Below are 24,255 nucleotides of genomic sequence, written 5' to 3'. Positions count from 1 at the left end.
GTCCTTGTGCTGTAGCTCTCGAGCTTTTGCTGCGTTTTTATGCTTTTTCAGGAGATTTTTATAATTTTTCGGTTAAATAGAGCCTCAAGCTCCACCGTTTCTACATCCGATCAACGGGGACCCGTTTCGGAGTTTTCTACGCCCCTCAAGGGTGAAGATTTCGTCGAGTTACGCTTTTGGAGGATTCCAGAAGTTCCAAGGCCTACCCAGGACATGGCCAGGATATGGCCCAGGAGAAAGGAAGCTCGACGCCCGGGAAGCTGTTCAGGACCTGCCCTGGATGCCAGCTTCAGAATGTGTTCAAGGAGGACGAGGATTCGTTATGCCTCTACTGTCTCCATGAGGACAAGACGCACGTGGAGAAGGACTGTGCGTTTTGTGGGAACATGTCGGAGCGGACCATGAAGGATCGTCGCCTCCGTCTCGCTAACTGGCTGGAAGGGAAGAGCCCGTCAGGCAAGAAAATGAAAAAGAAGTCCGAGCGGTCTTCTAAATCCTGAGAGGGCGCCCCGGCGACGGGGGCCCAACAAAAGGCCAAGCACTGCGAGTCCGCGGGCACCGGGAGCGCCGAACGGTTGGGCTCCTTGGCTGCCAAGCAGGGCGCATCCTCCCCGGCGCCATCAACCACGAGCCGACGCTCTGGCTCGGGTAAGAGGAAGTCCGAGAACCCGACGAAGCTTCTGGAGAGGCCCCGGTCGATCTCGAAGATTCCGGCAGAGGGGGAGCGAGGCTCGGACCCTCCCTCCAAGGTGAAGGCCCCAGGCATACAGAAGGTGACTATGGACTTAATTCACCCTGCTAAGACCTTGATTAAGGATTTCGCAGCGGCCCTGGCTCAGCCTGTGGAGGCTACACCAGTGGAGGCGACCTCAGGATCCAGAGTCTCCTTGCCACTGCGGAGGGAGTCATCTTTCAGGCCCATCGAGAAGACCCCCACGAAGTCCCCGTTGGAAAAGGAGGGGGAGGGGCAGGTGGCCATCGTGGAAACAGACACGACCTCTGAAGAAGAGTTCATCGAAGTCGTGGAGGAGGCCCAGCCCATCAAGAGGGATCCCGACGAGGGCGACGACAAGAGCGACGGTGTTGCCGACGAGGATCCTCAAGAGCCCTCGCGCCCGTCGTTTCCGGTGCCGCAGGACTCTTCGGCGGCCATTTTATCAGCGATTCAGTCCTTATGCTCGCAGATATGGACAAGGTTGCCCCTCCCCCTGACGGAGGTACCTGAGCCAGACCCGACGGGGGAACCGGAGCCGGGACCTTTGGAAAGTCCACCGCATAAGAAGAGGAGGACGCATCCTCCGCCACCTCTCCCACCTCTGCGGCCTGCTCTGCCTTCCCCCCGGTCTACTACCCACGGGGATGATACAGGCACGGACACGGCTACGACAGGTACAGATGACGACGGAGGCGACGACGGGACGTGTCCCCCGTCGCCCCCTGCTCGGGTGTCCCCGCCCGACGAGATTGGATCCTTCCATGCCAGGATTTCCAGGGCATCCGAGCTCTTCCAGCTCTGCCCCGAAGAGAAGAAGGAGGAAGGGTTCCTTTACCAACGGCGCGAGGCTAAAAGGAAGACGGTCCTCGCCGTACCACTTCTTGATGACATCTGGGATGAGGGGCTCGCCCTCCTCAAGAACCCTGCCACGGCGCCTGCAAAGAGGGACCGGTACGAGAAGAAGTACCGGGTCCCCGACACTGCCCCCTTGTGCCTTCGGGTGCAACCTACCCCGGATTCGGTCGTTTCGGCGGCAGCAAAGAAGAAAGCTGGGGGGGCATCGGCCTCGACATCAACTTCCCCGCTGGACGGCGAGGGCAGGAAACTGGACAAGATGGGACGACAGGTCATCTCATCCGCAGCGACGACTATCAAGGCGGCCAACGCCCTGGCTATCGTAGCCCGCTACGACAGGGAGTTGTGGTTCAAAATCGCCCCTGTATTGGACTTCCTTCCGGACGCCAAAAGGGCTGAGGCCCTTGAAATCTTACAGGGAGGTGAGATTTCTTCGGACCATGCCATCACAGTGGCAACGGACATCGCCGACACCGGTTTCCGTCAGTTGGGCAACAGCGTTTGCCTGAGACGACGAGGATGGCTCAAGGCGACGGATTTCCGCCAGGACGTACAAACCAAAGTTTTGGACATGCCCTTTGACGGGAACAGCCTATTTGGGAAGGCGGTTGATGAGTCCCTTCAGGCTATCCAGACAGACATGGAGACTGCCCGGGCACTGGGAGTGCTCCAACGACGACGGCCATCCTTTCGGAGCTCCGGAGGCAGACAAGGTGCCTCCAAGGGATCCGACAGTGGCTCCTCGACGTACCGCCAAGCGGCAAGATCTTCGTCTCAGGAGGCGTACAGGGGACATGGCAAGTCAGGTGGTGCCCGTCGTCGACGACAGGGAGGTCAAGGAGGCAAGGCGGCCTCCAAACAGGATTGAACCGACCGTGTGGTCGGGCCCCCGCCAAAGCACCCCGGTGGGAGGCCGGCTGACGAGGTTCGTCAGCGTGTGGGAGTCCATCTCCACCGACCGTTGGGTGCTGGATGCCCTGGCCCAAGGGCACGCCCTCGAGTTCCAGAAGAAGTGCCCTTGTGTTCCACCCATGGCCAGGAAGGAAAATCACGTCCCTCAACTACTGTTGGAAGTAAGGGCGATGCTCAAGAAAGGTGCCATCGAGCTCGTCCCAAAGAGGCTTCGGGGCTCCGGAGTTTACTCAAGGTACTTCCTCGTAAAGAAGACAGGAGGATGGTGCCCCATCCTGGACCTGCGACGACTGAACAAGTACATCAAGGCACAGAAGTTCCGGATGGTCACCCTCCAGCACGTGCTGGGACAGCTGGATGAAGGCGATTTCCTGTCGTCGTTGGACTTGGAGGATGCGTACTTCCACATCCCCATTCCAAAAAGACACCGAAAGTTCCTCAGGTTCGTGGTCCAAGGGCGGCACTACCAATTCAAGGCCCTCCCGTTCGGATTGAAGTTGGCACCGAGGGTGTTCCCCAAGTGCCTCGCACCGGTGGCGGCGCAGCTGCGCCTGCAGGGGATCCACGTCTACCCCTACCTGTACGACTGGCTCATCTGGGCAAGGACAAGGGAGCTTGCCGTGGAGCACACTGCGAAGACCGTCCAGCTGCTCACGCACCTGGGGTTCTCCATCAACTTTCCAAAATCCCACCTGGTCCCGTCGCAAGTCGCCCTGTTTCTGGGAGCCAAGCTTGACACAGTGGCACGGCTGGCCTCGCCGTCGGAGGAAAGGACCAGGACCATCCTGGGCAAGGTGCAGCGTCTGCTGGCCACGGACATGGCCAGGGTAAGATCTATCAAGTCCCTCCTCGGGATGATGTCCTCCTGCATTTATCTGGTGCGCCTGCGCCCCTTACAAGAGTTCCTCGACGCCCGCTGGGTCCAGTCGACGGGCAGCTTCGAGGACAGGATCCCACTCAACGAGACGTTCCGTCAGGCGATCCGGTGGTGGGGTACCCGCTCTCATCTGTCGGCGGGCACGGACTTTCAGACCCCAGCTCACCAGGTGACGCTGATGACGGATGCTTCCCTGGAAGGTTGGGGAGCGCACTCCGGAGATCTTCACGTGAGAGGCCTTTGGCTCCCGGAGGAGAAGTCACTCCACATCAACATCTTGGAGCTCTGCGCAGTGTTCTGGGCCCTCAGGTCTTTTCTTCTGTTCCTCAAGGGCAAGGTGGTGAGGATCTTCACCGACAACACCACCAAGATGTTCTACATCCGGAAGCAGGGCGGAACCAGATCCCCTGCCCTATCCAAGGAAGCCCAGGATCTGTGGAATTGGGCCGTCGCCCAAGGGATGTTTCTGGTGCCTTTTCATCTGGCAGGAATAAAAAACACCATTGCCGACTCACTCAGCAGAGAGCTGCGCTCGTGCCACGAGTGGGAACTACGCCAGGATCAAGTGGATCGACTCTTCCGACGATGAGGCGAAACCCCGAGATCGATCTCTTCGCGACGGCGACGAACACCAAGTGCCGGAGGTTCGCCAGCAGGTTCCCCCAGTCGAGGAGCATGGGCGATGCTTTCTCGTTCCCCTGGGACGGCCTATTTCTTTATGCGTTCCCTCCATTGCCGTTGCTGCTCCGGCTCATCAACCAGCTCAAGAGGTCCCGGTGCAGGATGATCCTCGTCGCACCGGCGTGACCGAGACAGATCTGGTTCCCGGACCTTCTGGACTTGTCAGCGTCCACACCAGTCAAGCTGCCGACGGACATGGATCTTCTCTCCAGAGAAGGAGGCGCCATTCTTCATCACAACCCAGAGTCACTGAACTTGCAGGCCTGGCTCCTGCAGCACTAGAGTTTGGAGGGTACGACATCCCAGCCGACTGCAGAGAGGTTCTTGCAAAGGCCAGGGCGTCCTCAACTCTCAAGTGCTACGGACATAAATGGAAGAGGTTCTCTGTCTGGTGCCGTGCACAGAAGATTAACTCTCTACGGATTACGGTCCCTCACGTATTGCCGTACCTACTGTCATTGGCCAAGGCTGGACTAGCTCACGCTTCCATCAAGATACATCTGGCCGCCATCTCACGATACACCAGAACTACGGGACGGGCGTCCTTGTGGTCTCATCGGCTGGTGAAGGAATTTATGAAAGGATTGTTCCGATCATTCCCGCTGGTGAAGGCCCCTGCCCCGGCGTGGGAGCTCAACGTGGTGCTGACCAGGCTCATGGGAGCCCCATTTGAGCCTATGCATTCGGCACCGTTGAAGTTTCTGTCGTGGAAGACAGCTTTTCTCATGGCCATCACCTCTGCACGACGAGTGGGAGAGATCCAGGCTCTATCTTGCAAGCCACCATACTTAACTTTTCACGACAAGAGGGTGGTGCTGAGGACGCACCCCTCCTTCATGCACAAGGTGCCGTCGGACTTCCACCTCAACGAACCCTTGGTGTTGCCAGTTTTCTTCCCGTCGCCTTCATCGCCGGCTGAGAGGACTCTGCACTCGCTGGATGTAGCTAGAGTGCTGAAGTTCTACGTGGACCGCACAAAGAGTTTTAGGAAGACATCACAGCTGTTTGTAAACTTTGGACCTGTGAATCAAGGTAAGGCTCTCTCGAAGGCTTCCATTTCCAGATGGCTCTCCGGCTGCATCATGCACTGTCACCGGTTGGCAAACCGATCGCTGCCCGGCCGTCCAAGAGCCCACTCGACCAGAGCGATCGCTGCTACCACGGCGTTCCTATCTGGTGTGCCCCTGCTCGACATCTGCAGGGCTGCGAAGTGGAGGTCGACTCACACCTTCACCAGATTCTCCTGCGTCGATCGGGACTCCAGGGAGGAGTCCAGGGTCAGCCAAGCAGTGTTGCGCAACCTGTTAGCTTAAGGTGAGCCTGGTGAGGAGGTAAGAGATGCTTAATGTTGGGTTTTTTTGTATTGCTTGATGTTGAGCCTGTTGCCACCTCCCGTGGTTGTGCATGTGTATACTGCTATGTATTCTTATATTCATGAGCATGTGCATCCATGCCAGACCCCATGCTGGAGAAGGAACAAGTTACTTACCTGTAACTGTTGTTCTCCAGCATGGGTCTGGCATGGATTCACATGTGAACCCTCCCGCCTACCCCTCTGCGGCTCTTCACTTGGTCATACTGCCACTTTACGTGCTACCAAATCTGAGGATGGCTGCCAGAGGCGGGGCTTAGGGAGAGGGCCGTCATTGACTGGGGGCAGTATGACCCAGAGACCAGTGATTGGTTACTACTAAGAAAGACAGATCAGAAACGAAACTGATACTGATTTTTTTCTATACCGAGGATTCCCGGCCTGACAGGGAATATTCATGAGCGTGTGAATCCACGCCAGACCCATGCTGGAGAACAACAGTTACAGGTAAGTAACTTGTTCCTTATTTGAGCTTTTGAGCTTGTTTTTTATTTCCTGCTTCATACCTAAGACAAGCTTCTGAGCGTGGGTCACAGATTCGAACCTGTGACGTTCTGCGTTGTCTTCCTTCCAAGACAAATGCATTGCTCCTGTGCTACCCTCCCGGTTTTAAGAGTTTTTTCTCCATTGTTGAAAGTTTTGTACACGCAGATTGAGACCCATTATGTAGGACTAAGATAATGGGTGAGATATTTACCGTACGCCAGAAGCATAGCTGGAATGTGACGGCTATAGAATGAGAAAATGTCAAAATGGGAGTTCAATAAAATGTGGAAGAGATAATGTGTGTGTTAGAGAGAATGATCATAAGAATGTGTTCGATATTTCAAAGTTCCATTGCTGCTACATTTTGGTAGTTGTGGTATCAAAATGGGCACTCCACTAATCTTATTCGGAGATTCTTCAACATTGCCTTCTCTGCACATGTCACACAAACATACGAGCCCAAACAGTCATAAGGAATTCTACAACAATGCAAAAACAGAAAAGTGGCAGCAAGTTAATATGTGCAATCATTTTTAGATGTACACTTCCATTGTGGTTAATTCTATGGTCGGAACGCGGAATGAAACATTTAATTACATCCAGGTCTAAAACTCGTACAGCAGTTTTATTTGTGTCCGGTTTCATTAGGTGTATGTCCTGGATATTTCATGGCAGACCAACACAGACCCCACAATCTAATTATAGAGAAACAAACTATTTGGTTTTTCTTGAGGTTGGTCTTGCTGGCGACACCTTTAGATACCCATTGTCCTTATGTATATCAAATATTTTGGTACGTATTGCCTAGATATGGTCTGTCGCGTCTCGCTGGAGTAGGCGGAGAAAAAGCCAAAGCCGCCAAATCATACAGAAAAAGGAAGAAACTCCTGGAGATCTGCGCCAAATTGGTTAGTTGTCCAAATTTGTATTTATCTCATAAGTGATCCTTGGCCAGGGGAGAGCCGACACGTGCAACAGACAACTCAGTTACGTTGTGATGGGATTTAACCCATGCTATTCGGAGCAAGAACATTCCAAACCAACAAGGAAAGAGGACTACGCCCTGATTTGATAAATGCAAATCCGCCGAAACACGTGTCATCAGGAAGGGCCTCACTTATAATGAGATAATAAACATTTGGACAATTAACCAATTGTGCAGATCCCCAGGAGATTCTTCCTTTTTCAATCTAATTATAGAACTTGACAGTAAGACATGTGGTTTGCAGTGTGAATTCTAAAATGCTCAACATGCTGCTCTGTGGGACTAGTGTTGAATGGGACTTCTGGCCTGAGATTCTGCCTTGTATACCACTTGATACTCATCCCTGTAGCAGAATCTGCTGAACCTGTGATTATTGGATCTGTTGCAGCAAATCTATTAATTATGTTCTTTGTTGTTTATCTAAGTACTAGACCATGGGATCCACTCAACGATTTAATACAGTTTGAAAACAATGGTGCCATCCAGACGAAAGTCAGACACCGGACTCCAATGGTATGTTTCATCAATGTAATTGGTCAAATTGAACTTGATGTTTTTGCAAAGATATTGTTTTAAAACTTAGATTTTAATTCTTCGGTATTATATTCATCAAGGCAGACTGTTCTAAAATCAATTTAACATTCGTAGGTGGGGACATGCGTGTTTTTGAAATGGGAATTCAATTTTCATTTTTCTTTGTTTGTACAATAAAATGTATTGTAAAATAGGAAATATAGAAATGTCATCCCACAGTTGCCATGATGCATGTGATCTAGCAAATGTAGGGTTGCTGATGGCTGTATGGTGGCATAACCAGAAGAATCACTAACAACCCACAAGAGCAAAGGCAGCCTTCTTTTAGGAGCGAGACACTCTTGCATCAGGTCACTGCAATGTAAACTCAGCACCAGTGGTGATAAATGGCTTACCGCAGCCCTCCCTCCATTTATGTGCTGGGGCCAATGCATATGTGAGTGTTGGACAAGTGGCAGAGAATTACGGATGTATGGATAGGCAAGTAGCAAGTCCCCTTGCACTTGCAGCTTTTTCCTCCTGCACACAAGACCCCTTTGTGGGAAGCTCAATCAGTTCCACAAGTCTTAGGCCAATGTGTTGCTCGATAAGGGGGCACCAAGAATTGCCAAACTGAAAAATCTGCCATTTGGCTATTGTTGCCCAGTTGTGTTCTTTTCTCCCACTTGTAGAAAACATTTGAATTGATGTGCGAGTATTTGCTGTGGAAGGAAACGCTTTTCTAATTTAAGAAAATCGAGTATAGATACACAACTGCTAGAACTGAATGGACGATACTTGATGCAATGCTGATTGGATGTATTTTCCTTTTAGTAAGTAAGGGATTCCATCCGTGTTAAGCACATATACACTTTTTATTAAAGACATTGTGGACTATGGAAAGAACACAAAATCTGATCTGAATGCTCCACATTGCTTTGGCCCAAGTGAATTTTGCTATATCGATGGCCTTTTATTTTCTGCATACTCTGTAAGTTTTAACAAGCATCGTGAAGTGTGTCCTTTTGGAAAGGTAATTTCTTTACACCAAACTTCTATTTGTGAAGCTGTTTCAAAAGAAGTGTCAATCTCTCTACCTCAGGGTATAGTCATGAGGAATCACACTTGCGTGATGGCCTCTGATATACACACAGATGTGTAGAATAAGGCCATGGAAATTCCTTATACCAAGGAGGCTCATTTTTCCTCCAACAGGTAAAGCTTTGCTACAATACAAGTTGGGTAAGGAGATGACACTTTGCTGACCTCTTTGTCCTTTCATCCCACATGATCATCTTTTCAGTTTGCTTGGACTGTCACATTTTATTCGTTAAGACAGTATTCTAGATTGAAAGAGAATCCTCAGATTAAGAGGAAGATCCATCTGAAGGGCATGCCTAAAATAGCTGCTTCATTTGTCTTAGTAGATGCCTGCCTAATTCTGTTGCCATAAATTACATTAATCCTCTTTGTTAAAAACAATTTAGCCCATAGGCTAGGAGGCAGGTTAAGATATTTTCTTCTGTAGTGGCAAGTGATTGGTGAGTTATATAGTGGCTGACGATCTGTTATGAACCTTGCCCCTGGCACTCACTGGCAAGACAGCCTTCCAGTTAGGGCCAGGTCAAAGGGCTTCAAACCTCATCCAAGACTCTCTTGGAGTCAGTCCTGGCGCCTTTCGTGCCAGGCTCATAACCATCATGAAGACCAACATTAGAATGGGACTATTTAATTGGGACTATTTTTTTTTTTAACCTTTCTTTATTTGTCTTCACAACACACCGGAAACCAACACATTACCACATGGCACCAGCCAGAGTCAAAGGAACTAGCAACATACATAATGAGCAGCACATCATGCATCAATTACAGTATACAGAGAATGAGGCAGCAGACTGGACATTAACAACTGTATCAGGGGAAGACATCATTTATGGGGAGCCCTCAGGGGAGGACACGACAGAGTTTGTGGGTGAGGCCATGGCAGCCATATAGTCCCGAAACTTCCGCCAGATGTCTCTTGGCCTCGAGTGTGAGTGTTGCATTGCATTCCAGGATTCCTCAGTATCATGAACCCATGTAATTGACCTGAGCCACTGTGCATAGCTAGGGGCCCCAGGACGGAGCCAGCACAACAGTATACAGCGGACTGCCAACAGCATGCCTAGACCTGCAAGTTTCTTAGAATTGCGGGGCAGCTGTGGGAGATCATGAAACAGGCAGTGTAATGGGGTGGGGGCTATAGTGTGTTCCAAGATATCCGATAGCGTAGAGCAGATGTCTAACCAGAATTGGGTAAGACGGGGCAGTGCCATAACATATGAATGTAGGAGGCTCGATCCATGCCACACCTGGGGCAGCTGGGAGGAGCTCTTCTGAACATGCGATGTAGCCTTACTGGTGTATGATGGTATCTGTGTAGCACTTTGGATTGTATTAATTTAAATTTAGTGTTATAGGATACATTGTGGGTGCGGGCACACATTCGGGACCGTCTCTCGTCAGTGAGTTCAACTCCAGGATCCTCCTCCCATGCGCGTCTCAGCCCTGTAAAGGAGGGGGCCGTCCCATTCTGCAGTAAAGAGTACAGTCTCGACACCTTGCCCCTAAAGGAGAGGTAGGAGCAGAGTTCCGCCACTATAGGCTCGTCAGGGGGTAAGGCAGGAAAATCAGGGAATTTGGATTTGAGATTCTTCCGTAGTGAGGAGTATTGTAGCCACACTGAAGGGCGGCGTCTAAGGGGTGAGGGAAGATCTAGCCAATCAATAAAGTTCTCCTGTTCGTAGGCATCTCGGAGTGCCAGGAAGCCAGCATCTGCCCAGTGGGATACGACTGATTGTGGGATATGCGGGACATCGGGAAGAAAGTTCCATAATGGCAGGTCTCCGTGGAACGGTGAGGCGTGTCAACCATTGTCCAAAGTTTGGACAATGCTAAGGACGTGGCAGCAACCGGGTCCGCTGAGTCTGGGTCAGGAGGTGCCGGTTTGAGGATCAAGGAACCTATCACGCGGTCCGAGACTGCCAGTTTTTCAAGCCAAACGTGTGGGGGGGGAGGATCAGTGGTATTAAACCAATATGACGCAAACTGCGATTGGGCTACTACCCAGTATCTGATGAAATCTGGAGCGTTGAACCCACCCAGTTCCTTGGGAGCGGTCAATGTGGACAGTTTAAGGTGGACAGCCCTGAATGCCGCAGAAAGGTGTTGCTTATCTGGCGCAGTGTTTTGAAAAAAACATCCCCAGGCCACACAGGGAGGTTAGTGAATCGGTACAGGAGTTGGGGTAATACCACCATTTTGAGTATTCCAATCCTGCCTGCTAGTGAAATGGGGAGTTTGGACCAGCTGGAAGCCCTCACCGCGAGGCTAGTTAAGTAAGTCTGATAATTATCCTCGTGAAGCTTGGCCACGTGGCGGGAAACCACCACTCCCAAGTAGGTGATGCTGGACGCCGACCAGTTGAATCCACACAAATCTGAGGGGGGATGCGTGGAATCCGTAAGTGGGAATAAGGTGGACTTGGAGCAATTTATTTTAAGGCCAGATAAGTCCCCAAAGCGAGCCACATCCGCTAGTATGGGGGCGCGGTTAGAGTCGGGAGACCGGATGTACAGAAGAGCGTCGTCTGCATATAGGGAAACTACATCGGATTGGCCAACTGTGCGTAGGCCCCCATATGAATGTGATTGGTGTACCATGTCCGCAAAGGGTTCCATAGCAATAGCGAATATAAGGGGGGAGAAGGGGCAACCCTGTTGTGTGCCTCTGGATATCTGGAAGGGAGTCGAACATCTGTCCTCGGTACGAACTCTGGCCGACGGGGCAGTGTAAAGAAGCCTAACCCAGGCACGGAAGTTGGGGCCGAACCCGCACCTCTCGAGGACTCGCCATAGATACCTCCACGAGACTGAGTCAAATGCCTTCTACATGTCTATGGTGGCTGCAACCGCCTGTGTGGTCGGACTGATTCTGCTGATTACATTGAAGAGCCTCCTCAAATTCAGGGATGTAGACCTGCCCGGGACAAATCCCGCCTGGTCGGGGTAGATGATGTGCGGCATGTATGGGGAGAGTCGGTTGTCCAGCAGTTTAGCATATATATTTTAACATCGCTGTTAATCAATGACAACGGTCGGTATGAGCCGCACTGAGTAGGGGGCTTACCCGGTTTGGGGAGCACTGTTATCAGTGCCTCCCGGAGCGATGGAGGAAGTATACCCTTTTCACACGACTCCTCCCACAAGGCCAACAGTTGCGGAATCAGAATTGACTTATATTGTTTATAAAAATCCATGGGGAGCTTGTCTGGGCCAAGAGCCTTCCCTGATGCCAATGACGCAATGGCCTCGTCAAGTTCCTCGGAGGTAAACGGTCTCTCCAGGAGAAGGCTGGTTTCAGTGGACAGTACTGATAGGGGAATGCCCTCTAAGTAGGAATCAATTTCCAGAACCTGGGGACCATCGGCAGCAGAGTACAAGGAGGTGTAGAACAGCTGAAACGGGGAGTTGATGTCCTGTGGGGAGGTGGCGAGTGAGCCATCAGGTCTCACTATCGCAGGGATATGGGGGGCACCGAACTCCCGGCGCAATAGCCTGGCGAGCATACAACGTTTGCGTTCACCCTCTCCTTATTTCCTCACCGCCTGAGGGGAGTCTAGGAATTTAACCATTTCGCTGGGCGAGGTCGCAAAACCTGTCCAGTTCGGAACCCAGTGCAGCCAGAGTGGTTGGGGAGTGGTCGTGGGCATATTGGAACTCAAGGATGGCCAGGGTCGATTCGCTAGTAGCAATGTCAGAACGGATTCCTTTTACGGATGCCGCAGCACTTGGATATGGCCATCCCCCTCACATATGCTTTAAACGATTCCCACAGGACAGCGTGCGATGTTACTGAGTCTGTATTGATCTCAAAGAATTCCTCGATGGAGGATTAGAGTTCGGCTGTGAAGGCCTGGTCGAGAAACGCATAAGGACCCAGCCTCCACTGCCTAGCTTTTCCGGCATCCTGACCCCAGTTCAGGGAAATGAGTACCGGTGAATGGTCCGAAATTGTCCTAGGGAGGATAGCCAAGTGAGACAAGGATCTGACCAGTGTGTCCGTTATAAGCCATCTGTCTATCCTGGAATGGGAATCGTGAACCGAAGAGTAGAAGGAGAATGTGCGGGAATCAGGGTTCATTAGGCGCCATACATCCACAAGTGCCAGACGGGGAAGGGATGTAAGGATAGTGTAGGCTGCCTTGGAAAGTTGCCGAGGTCTGGTGCCTGACCTATCTAGGGTGACATCTAGTATGGTATTGAAATCGCCCCCCATAATATTGGATGCATGGGGTAACTTTCAAGCAGGGCAGCTAATTGTAGGTAGAATTCAGGGTCGTCAATATTAGGACCATATATATTCAGGATGGCTAGCTCTTGGTGGAGCAGTTTGCCCGTGATCAATACGTATCTGCCCAGAGGGTCGATATGCGAGTGGTGGCATGTGAATTTCAGGCTCTTGTGTATCAAAGTATAAGGGTGCCACGGCTTTGCGTAGAATGGTTAGTATAGTACCTCTGGGGCCCCCATTGACTCGCAAATCGCTCACACTGCTCCGAACGAGCATGGGTTTCCTGTAAACATAGGATTTTCACCCCATGAAGTTCAGCATGCAGCTGTACCTGTCTCATCTTTCTGTGATTGCCTAACCCCCGGATATTCCAGCTCATGAAGGTCAGGTCAGTGTTCGCCATACTCGTGTGGGTACTGCTTGTATTCCTGCCACAGGGGCACCAGCCACAGAGAGTTAGTGGATCCGGCGGTGCGTGGAGCCCCGTCTGTGTACTCAAAATGCATTGCCTCGGCGCATGGGGCACCTCTAGTGGCTGTCAAGACTTTTTTAACAATAACCTCCTCTCCCCCCACCCACATCCCTCCCCCAATCGGAGGGACGAGACCCAAACTAACCCATATCAACCAGGAACTTCTAGGCATCAACGCCTGGGGGACTGTTAGCTGCCGGGCAGTGGCGCACCAGACTGGGGAGAGCGTGAGGAGAGTATGCAATCTATGTAGCATTTACCATAGTATTCGAGGCATGTACAGGTAATAGAGGGGCCATGGCCAATGGAAAGTGAAACCAGTGAAGCTGGAGGGAAGCAGCTATGGGTCTCGATATACCATCTGGGGAGCAAAATGTGGAGTCCGAGTGGTAAGGGCGGGACAGGAGTCCAAGGGCCCACCCTCGGGAGTCTGGTAGTAGTCATAGAATAGTCACCCGAGATGGGGTCTTGTCAGGGAGCAATGCTTCTGGAAACAATGAGTCAGCGTGGCACGCAGGGCCACAATTGCATAGGATAAAAGGAACAACGTGAACAAACAGCAACCAATAAACTTCAATGATAAGGTGTCATCATAGAGGGAGACGCCAACAGGGGTCCCCCGCATGTCCTAGGCACAGCAGTATGCAGAGTAGTTGCACATCCCATCTAGACAGTAAGTGGCTCAGCCCGGGATGTGTTTGTCTATAAATTTGGAGGCCTCCTCTGGGATAGTGAAAAAGAACGTCTGGTTGGAGTGTTCGATTCCCAGCTTTGCAGGAAAAAGCATAGAGTATTTAACCCCTAAGTCTCGGAGTCTTCTTTTTACAGCTATAAAGGATTTACGCTCCTGCTGCACAGCCACAGAAAAGTCCGGATATAGGTGTATCCTTGCCCCCCCAATTAGCAGCTCCCCCCTTAGCTCTGGCCGCTCGTAAGAGGACATCCCGATCACGAAAATTCAGGATCCTGGCAATGATGGGGCGGGAAGGTGCGCCAGGTCTGGGTTTCGCGGTTAGGGAGCGATGCGCCCTTTCCACCACAAATTGTGCTGACAGTTTAGGGTGGTCCAGTAGTGTTAAAAGGGTTCGTTCCACATATTCCTCCATGGGCTCACTAATGTCGTCCTCGGGCACGCCGACAATGCGGAGGTTATTTCGCCTGGAGCGGGATTCAAGATAGTCATTTTTCTTCTCCACTGCCAGGACCCGACTGGTGGGAGTGGTAACCGCCGCGTGGAGGGAGCACAGGTCATCCTCAGTAGTGCCAACCCTTGTTTCGATTTCAGCGACCCGGCTATCTGTTCTCTTGATATGAGCCTTTATCGACGAGATGGTACCATTCATATCGTCTAACTTAGTATGCAGCATGGTGAAGCCTTCGCGCATGTATTCCAGCATTTTTTGCGAGTCATCTGGGGGTGAGGATATCGAGGCGGTGGGCAATTCCTCTGGAGGCTCGGTCGGTGGTCTGGAGGGTGTCTTAGTAAACATATTTAGTGAGCTTTGCTTTCTCCCGGCTCCTGCTCCCTTGGTCATGATGGCAAGTGGAGATTAATTTGCCGGCGCCCCGAAGGTGCCAGCTGTCAGGTGTGGCAGGTTTCCCTCCGGATGCAGCTCAGGATGATCTTCTCTGGGCAGGCGAGGACCACTGAAGGCCTGTCCTGTGATAACGCACCGGGCCACCGTTGTTCTATGATAGTGCGGGAGGATATGGCCGGGGCCACGAGAAGTAGGCTAATAAGAGACGGGGAATGATCTTCTCAGTCACTGTGGGCCGCTGAAAGCAGGGTAATCCTGGAGGCAAGGGATGGCCTAACCCCAGCCAGGAGCGTGTGGATCTGCGGAACAGCAGTGTTCCCTCAGCTGTACTGAACCCCTGCAAGCGATTCCATGGGTGGTGATGTCCAGTAATCAAACCCAGATTCAGCTGTGAGCCACTGCGTGGACGATGCAGCTGGCCGTTCACATCACAGGGGGTGGGAGCGTGCAGTAGAGAAGTTCATATATATGCCTCCCCGCCAAAATTTGAAATCCCCAGCAGGGCAAGGATGATTAGTATGCCAGTAGCAGGGAGCATTGATGGCGCGTATTATGAGCCGGGTCGAGTCCAAAAAACACAGACAGGCTATGGGTACTCCCCCAGGTGTTCAAACACACGCACGTGTGGCACTGGGTCGGCCGAGGGGCCGTAGTCCAACCGGGGGGAGCCGATGAAGGGGGCCAAGGCCCGCTGGAGGCAGACCCACTCAACCCCCCTTGTCCCCTACCTGATAGCAGGCCTGAACCGGAGCGCCTGCGGGAGGGGTGGCAGGGAGGAAGATGCTCTGCGGGTAGGCGCAGAGCCGCAGACGGCGGGTCAGCCGTGCCGGTAATCTCTCAGTACAGGCGTCGCTGGTGTCAACGGAGGTCGCATCTGCAGTAGTTATGGCGGGCCAACAGGGTGAGGCAGCCGTCGGGAGGGCAGGAAGAACAGAGTCTGGCTCCGCAGGCCCCTCTCCTGCAGTAGGCCGCAACGCTGTGCCCCCAAGTGGCTGGGAGGGCCGCAGTCCACGGAGCGGCAGACGGGGAGATCGGGCAGAAGGAGTCCCAGCAGGGACCGGGGGAACACAACTCAGCGCTGGGGGCGCGTTTCTCCACGAAACCTCCCAGGGCCACAGAGGATAGGGTTATAGGGATGCGCCGTCAATTTCAGGCGGTTGCGGCCTGAACGGGAAGGTTCTTTGGTCTCCCCGTCCGGAGCACAACACCTAGGCAGCCATCTTGCTTCGGCGCAACAGCGCCCCCCCTTACTTGGGACTATTTAACTGGGGGGGGGGTGGTTCAGCCAACATGGAGGAACACACATAGCTCAGTTACAAGTAACTGAGCTATGCTGTCTAGTCTTTTGAGTGTGGCAGGCCTGGGACTACTTTACCTGGACTACTTTGGGTGTGGCAGGCCTCGACAGTTGTTGGGACAATTACGCGCTGAAGTACATTCAGCCAGGCAAGAAACCAATGCTCTTAGGAGGAATTTGATTGTTAATAAGGATCGTAACGACGAAATAAGTAGACAATTGCTCCAATCACAGGCAAGACAGACCCCATTGCCTGGTAACATTCCACCAGCACCTGTACCAACTTCTTCCACCAATCCAGTACAAATAACCCTTCCTGGGGCAGTTCCTTTAGCTCCACCTGAACGATTTACAGGGGACCCCAAAAAATGCGCAACGTTCATGAACCAGTGTCGTCTTCATTTCCTTTGCAGACCTGGGGCTTTTCCTAACGACCAAGCGTGGGTTGCTTTTGTCTTGTCATATCTGAGTGGCAGTGCTGCGGATTGGTCGGTACCATTGGTAAGTCAGGACAACCCGTTGTTACATGGCCAAGGCCAAGCATTAGACAACAAACTTTTGTCACTCAGTCAAGGAAGTCAAGACTTGCTTACATATATAGCAACATTTAACAGACTAGTCGTTGAAGCTGGGTGGCCTGAGGAAAAAAAGGACCACACTTTCATCGGGGTCTACGAGGGAAACTAAAGGATGTCCTTGCTCAAGTGGTTAACCCACCTAAAGACTGTAAAGAATTCATCAACCTTGTGGTGCAATTGGATCACAGATTACAAGACTGAAAAGCGGACGGGATAAGGTTAGACACTCGAGCTGTGTATGTCCGGTCAAAGGATAATGTTCCACGTACATTGGAAAACACGGTAGTACCCATGCGAATCGGAGGTGTACGGCCCCCTCTAACTAAAACTGAAAGAGACAAGAGAAGGCAACAGCAATTATGCTTTTATTGCTGAAAATCAGGCCACTTCCTCAAAGAATGTCCAGTGAATCCACCAAGGAGAACTGGTGGAGCCACAGAGAAGGAAAATAATAACAAGGAGTCCGAAAACTACCAAGCCTGGCAAGCGTAGAGGTCCGCTTGTCGAGCGAGAAGGATGAGCCACAGACCTCCCACTTTGCATTACCAGTATTTTTGATCAATCACCGACAACCGACTCGGATGCATGCTGTCGAAGCATACATAGACAGCGGAGCAGTTTGGAATTATGCTCTAAGTCGACTACTGAAAAAGTTACTACTGTTGATGGGACAGAAATAGTTTCTGGACCAGTAACCCAATGCACAGCAGCACTAACCCTACTGTGCCAGGATGCACACCGAGAATCATTGCATTCGATCTCATCAAAGCTCCTCAGTTTCGACTAATCTTAGGGATGACATGGTTGGTAGCTCACAACCCTCTAATAGATTGGCGTGCCAAGAAGTTGGCCTTTTCCGATGATTGTGCTCGCACCTGTTATTACCAAGAAAAGGGGAAAACAGACTTATGTACATCTGCTACTCCCAGTACGGCGGCGATAGTACTAGGGTGTGACTAGTACTCTACCAAATGAATACCAAGATTTTCAAGACGTGTTCCAGAAAGAACAAGCCAATACTCTACCACCGCACATGCCCTACGATTGTCAGACCGACCTCATACCTGGTGCGCAAATTCCTTGTGGTCAAATCTATGCACTTACTGAACCAGAAAACCTCCATTTGAAATCTTATCTTGATCAGTACCTGGCAAATGGATTAATCCGCCCATCTAAATCACCGGCAGCCAGTACCTTATTCTTCGTACCAAAGAAGGAAGGAGATTTGAGGACTTGCATCGACTATCGCGCATTAAACCAGATCACAGTAAAGAAACGTTATCCATTGCCCCTTATTCCCGAATTATCGGATCAAGTCAAAGACGCCCAAATCTATACCCAACTGGACCTTAGGGGGTCGTAACATCTTGTTCGAGTGAAGAAAGCAGACGAATGGAAAACCGCCTTTCGTACCAAATACGGCTTGTATGAATACCAGGTAATGCCTTTCGGACTTTGCAACGCTCCTGCTGCATTCCAGTACTTTATGAATGATGTTTTGCCGGAGTTAATCGACGTTTGCGTCCTGGTTTACATTGATGACATCTTAGTCTATTCTGCTACAAAAGAAGACCATGTCTGGCATGTCCGCTCCGTCCTTACTAAACTCTGCCAACATAAACTGTATGCTAAACTTGAAAAATGCTCTTTTCATGTCACCGAAGTGGAGTTCCTCAGTTTTATCCTCACACCAAAAAGTATCAGAATGGATAGGCACAAGGTAGATGTCATTCTTAACTGGCCGTCACCAACTTCATTTAAAGGAATCCAGAGTATGTTGGGCTTTGCAAACTAGATTTTTCCCAAATAGTACATCGCTATTGAGAAAAAACAATAAAAAGTTCCATTGCACCAAAGAAGCAGAGAAGGCCTTTCAAGAACGTAAGAAAAAATTCACTTCTGCTCCAGTTCTACGGCATCCTCACCCAGACCTCCCTTATATAGTTGAAACAGGTGCCTCTAGCATGGCTATGGGAGCTGTTCTCTCACAAAGGGACCCAGGAACTGGCCAGTTACACCCTGTGGCCTTCTGGTCACGAAAATTCTCACCTCCCGAACTCAACTATGCTATCACAGACAAAGAACCCCTGACTATAAAATCAGCTTTCAAGGCATGGCGACACTATCTCCTTGGTGCTAGACATACTTTCACAGTCATAAATGATCATCAAAACCTGCAATACCTAAAAACAGCAAAGGCTCAATCATCCCGTCAACTGCGGTGGGCTCTTTTCTTTGCTGAATAGGACTATGTGATCACCTACCGGCCAGGAGTCCGAAACGGAAAAGCTGACGCCTTGTCCCGCATGGGTGTTGATGAAAAGGTATACAAAACTCCAGATCCAGTAGCCATCATTCCAGAAGACAAACTCCTGGGTCTTACGACAACATTGACACAGGGTGAACTCCAAAACAAGATCCAACTCTTAATGGATCCCACTTTTTCACCAGAGTGGTGTACTCAAGGAGAACATTACAACATTAAAGACCAGTTACCATATTTTAGGAACCGTCTATACTTCCCAAGTAAAGATTTACAAGAGCAGGTTATTTCGGGTTATCACGACTCCCTGATTGAAGGTCATCCTCGAATTGCCAAAACTCTAGCTAAAGTAAAACAAAACTATTGGTGGCCCACATGCCGTAAAGACATCAGACAATTTATCCAATCTTGTGGTGTGTGTGGAGAAAACGAGTCCCAAAAGCAGAAACCAGCTGGTCTTCTCCAACCATTGGAAATTCCTCCCGCTCCATGGCACACACTGTCCCTTTTTTCTTTTTTTTTTTTTTACAGATCTACCTCCCAGTCAAGGATTCAACACCATCTTAGTGGTTGTAGATGTAACGCTTACCTTAACTCTGCGGGGACACCACTCTCAATACTGATAACTTTCTTCTCTGGGTACGATGTGCTCAACTAATTCTTTATCGCTACTCTCCTTCCTGAACCTTGTATCTAATGAGCGAACACAAGAACCACTAATTAGAAGGATCCTTCCCATAACCAGGGTATAACTATAATTCCCACTGTTCTTTATGATTACCTTAGGTTTTTATGGGGGGAGTTCTCCATCCTGTAACTGGCAGGGGCGCTAGTTCTGAAGACTGAGGAAACAGAAGGGCTCGAAACTTCACTGGAAGGAAGGCGCTGACTAGAAAACTGACAGGGAGTACATTAAGGAAAACACTAAACCAGCCTGAAGAACTCACACTTCTAATTCTCCCAGAACAGCTGTGTCAACAATGTATTAGTTCCATAAACGTTAGTAAACACACGCCTGAAGAGAATGCTTGCATAAGTGTTTAAAAAGTTTCTTCACAAAAAGGGTGCGCGCCTAATGTGAAGCGGAAAAAATTCTGTTCATAGGCTTGTCTGGGAAAACATGTGCGAATGGCGCTGAAGGAACTCTAGCATGTGACGCATGACTAATTCCTAAAATGCGCTTGCCTACTGAGGAGAGCGAATACACAGTGTCTCAACAACTTGTCACAAAAAACAACTTGTGCACAATTCAAAGAGCGGAGCGCATATATTAACTGGTTCACCGCATACACTCAAAAACTAACTCCAACCCTCGGTACCTAGAAATTCTTTAATTACATAGCAAGGAAACTGTGCCTAGAACAAGACACCCAAGAAGGAAAAACTATACTTGCGGTGACTGTGAAAACCTCAGCACTACGGTAGCAAGGAATTCGAATGACTTGCTCTCAGGAAAAACTCGAACAGAGTAAATACCAATGGAACAGAGACCAGGGCATAAGGAAGGACAAGGACTGGGAAGATCACTACGGACGGTGAAGGGAAAATGCTGAGGAAATTATGCAGGAGTTCCGGACCGCGGTAAGCGTCTCTGAAGAAATTTCAGACGCGAAGCGCGGAACGAAAAAGGGGAGGGGCTTAAATACCCAGTGAGGTGTGAGTGATTGCCACTAGACTGGGCATTCCATTTCAAGGAATTTCGTGGGCAGCCATGTTGAAATCTAATGAAGTGTCATACTATTAACCACCATGTCCTCTTTTACCTTTAACCCATGAATTTACCCTGCTGCTCTAAGAACCTAGGAAAATCTCTGAAGGAAAACCCCAGTGATCATGACAGTAGACTTGTTCTCTAAAATGGCACACTTTATTCCTTTTAAGGGTCTTCCAAATGTATCCAATTTAGCAGAAGTATTCCTGGAGGCAATCGTACGGCTACATGGCTTTCCATCGGTCTTGATCTCAGATCGAGTTAGTCAGTTTGTGTCCAAATTTCTGTAGGAAATGCTGTTCAATGGCCCAAATTGACATTAGACTATCCACAAGTCACCATCCTCAAACAGATGGCCAAACAGAAAGAACAAACCAAACCCTCGAGCAATACTTACGTTGCATGTTACATCAAGTGGAAAGAAATTGGAATGACTTGTTATGGATAGCTGAATATGCCTATAATATTCATTACACACCAGCACTGGACAAACCCCTTTCTACACTATATATGGTAAACATCCACGTACCTGAGAATTGGATTTCCCAACCCCTTTGGAAATGCCAGCGGTTAAAACCCTACATAGGACTATTTCCCAGGCCTTCAAAGAAGCAGCAGAACATTTACTCCAAGCCAAGAACAGACAAAATAAATTAACTGACCAACATCGTAGTAAAGCCCCCGACTATCAAATTGGAGACAAGGTCTGGTTAGCATCAAAATATGTGCCCATAAAAGGGACTTGGACCTTTAGTCCCTGATATCTGGGACCTTATTCTATTGAATCCATAATAAATCCAGTGGCAGTTAAATTAGCCCTACCACCCACTATGCAAATTCATCCCGTGTTTCAAGTATCACTCCTGAAACTGGTACAACACGGTACTCGGGTTACAACACCACGAAAACCAGTATTAGTTGACGGAGAACTAGAGTTTGAAGTAAAGGATATCCTGGACTCAAAATACACCAGATCCAAACTATACTACTTAGTTGATTGGAAGGGATACGGCCCTCAAGACAGATCATGGTAACCTAGTGAATACATCCATGCACCTCGCTTAATTAAAAAGTTCCATCAGAATTACCCAGCCAAACCAGGATCAGGTAGAAGTGCCACCGTGAGAGGGGCCTTGGAGGGGGAATGCTGTCATGGCACTTACCCCTAGCCCTCACTGGCAAGTCAGCCTTCCAGTTAGGGCCAGGTCAAAGGGCTTAAAACCTCATCCAAGACTCTCTTGGAGTCAGTCCTGGCGCCTTTGGCACCAGGCTCATAACCATCATGAAGACCAACATTAGAATGGGACTATTTAACTTGGGAGGGTTCAGCCAACATGGAGGCACACACATAGCTCCGTTAAAAGGAACTGAGCTATGCTGTCTAGTCTTTTGGGTGTGGCAGGCCTGGGACTACTTTACCTGGACTACTTTGGGTGTGGCAGGCCTCGGACTATTTTACCTGGACTTCTTTACCCGAGACTATTTAAACCACACCCAAACACCGGAACATGCGTTGCGTTATTCTGCTGTGGGCAGCGTAACGCTCACCGTGTCCAGTTCTTTGATGCCAGCTTACCTGAAACCAAGGACCTGCAGAGAGAGAAAGAACACTACGAAACTTACCTGGAACAGTATCCTGTCTTCAATCCATCGCTGACTTCAGTTCCACTCACCTGAAGGTACGAACTCCATCATCCGGCACTGCATGCATCCTGGAATACCATAACCTGGAAAGAGTAGAAAGAAAGACAGCATTAGTAAGCGTTTACTCACGTTTCCTCCCGAATTAAGAAAGCCACACAATTCTTACCTGGGTAGTCATCTCCTGGTCAATATCATTGCTGGAACATTACAGCGCTCGGCGAGGAACTTCGCAACCTGCAAGGAGAGAAAAGACACAGGTTAGCAATATAAAAGGCGAAATAGCGCAGCGCATCGCACATTACTCACCGACAGCATTGCGCACACCACGCTTTCGCCTACCGGCCCATGCTCATCTTCAAACTGCATGACAACACCAAAATACCTTTCCATACCTAAAAGGAAAGAAGCAAGACATTATTATTCAAACTGAGAGGAACATAAGAACTGCATATAAAGACTGTAAAGCAGCAAACCTACAGAGTCGCAGCAGGCCTGGATTCCCACAGGGGGGGCTTGCACCAGTGAAGTAACTTGGTCGCTGCTCGCCCCCCACATCTACGCACCCCTGGCACGAGAAGCAGGACAGAGAATCCACCTTTTACAATATTAAGGTGAGGAGAGGGCCCAAGGGGGAGGAAGGAGTTGAGGCCAAGGGAGGTGGGAAAACATAACGACAATCTGGTATTGAATCCAGCTCTCCTATATTGCAGACCCATCTTTAAACAGAGGCCTTACCAAGGTACCAGGAGAGGGTTCGAGAGTGCAAATCATCCAACCAGGGCTGGGTGGCGTCCCTGTGGATACCAGGTGAGCGTAACACGATCCCTCTAATTACATCCTCTTCACCATTTTTTCAACAGAACCAGGCTTCAGAGATCCTGACAGAAATCCGGAAATATTTGTTACCAGATGCCAAAGAGGAGGGTCAGGATTACATTCTTGTCATTCTAAGGATGTGGCACACCGAGACCTAAACTCGATTCTTTTGTTTATGAACCATTTTCTTTTTGTGAAGGTATTTCACATATTAATACCTTTCATCCTAAAAGCCACTTTGAGAGAGTTCCGTTTGTCAGCATCCTAGGATAAATAATGTAATGCTCCCATAACAAAGATGATTGGATATTAAGTTTGATCATGGGAGAAAATCAATATCAGTGTTAGCGGTTTTCTGTCCTGATTAGTGGTCCAAAGTCCTTCTTTGGAGATTGTGGCACATCTTGGGTTTCAAGTGATTTGTATCCCTTCTAATTGGTCAGGTGAGAGCCTCATCAGGCAACTACTTCGGAAACTGTTCAAATAGTGTGCAGCCATTTGTTTGACCTAGGTACTTAAATAAATCAAATGACATAGGCTCTCTCCCCAAATCCAAACATGGATGCCAAGTGCCCATCATTTAAGGAAATCTAAAGAATTTTGAGTTACAAAGAGAAGGAAGGACTTGTCCTTAAACTTGGATACTCTGCCCTTAAGTAATTTAGGTCCTTTCTAAACTGTATTGCTCATGGTTTGTTAGGTTTACTTACAAAATGATTGCCACTTTGCACCCATATTTGGATTAGGGGGTAGGGTAGGGAGCCAGTAATTGTCATTTGCCAAATGTACATTTAGCTAACGCTGTGCATCGTTAGTGTATTGAAGGTTCAGTTATGCACTCATACGTTCTAACAAATCTGGCCATTTGGGTTAAAACCTTTAAAGAGAGAAAGTCTCTCTTCATGCCCTTGCATGAATGACTATTTTATACTAATATAATCGCCAAAGTGCAGCTTGGGTCCTTTTCAATCGGTTCTCTCTGCAAACAGTCTGATCGATTAGATCACCAATGATCAGTTTCTAGTAATCATATCGAAATGCAATGCAAGAGCGCTTGCTTATTTTGCAAGGAAATGTGCAAAAAATGCATCTTTTTATAATATTTTATGAGGCGCTTCAAAATGTATAATGTTCAACAAACAGTACAATTAAAATAACAAACAGTATAAGAAAATCCTAGAATGTACAACAATCATCTCATTAAACAAT

At 49.5% G+C, this 24,255-nt stretch overlaps 1 protein-coding gene across 5 annotated transcripts in view; it reads left to right on the top strand.

Annotated features, from left to right (window-relative positions):
- OSBPL8 (oxysterol binding protein like 8) overlaps positions 1-24,255 on the top strand; it is a 2,810,514-nt gene that overhangs the window by 2,536,850 nt on the left and 249,409 nt on the right. For all 5 annotated transcript variants that reach the window (XM_069629380.1, XM_069629377.1, XM_069629378.1 and 2 more), the window contains one exon: positions 7,309-7,396. In XM_069629380.1, the coding sequence (XP_069485481.1) occupies positions 7,309-7,396 (88 nt within the window). The remainder of the gene's footprint in view (positions 1-7,308; positions 7,397-24,255) is intronic.

This window comes from Ambystoma mexicanum, chromosome 12, assembly GCF_040938575.1.
Source record: "Ambystoma mexicanum isolate Mex_15411 chromosome 12, UKY_AmexF1_1, whole genome shotgun sequence".
NCBI lineage: Eukaryota > Metazoa > Chordata > Amphibia > Caudata > Ambystomatidae > Ambystoma > Ambystoma mexicanum.
Note: the sequence above shows the minus strand (reverse complement) of the source record. Positions and strands in the feature narration are given on the sequence as shown.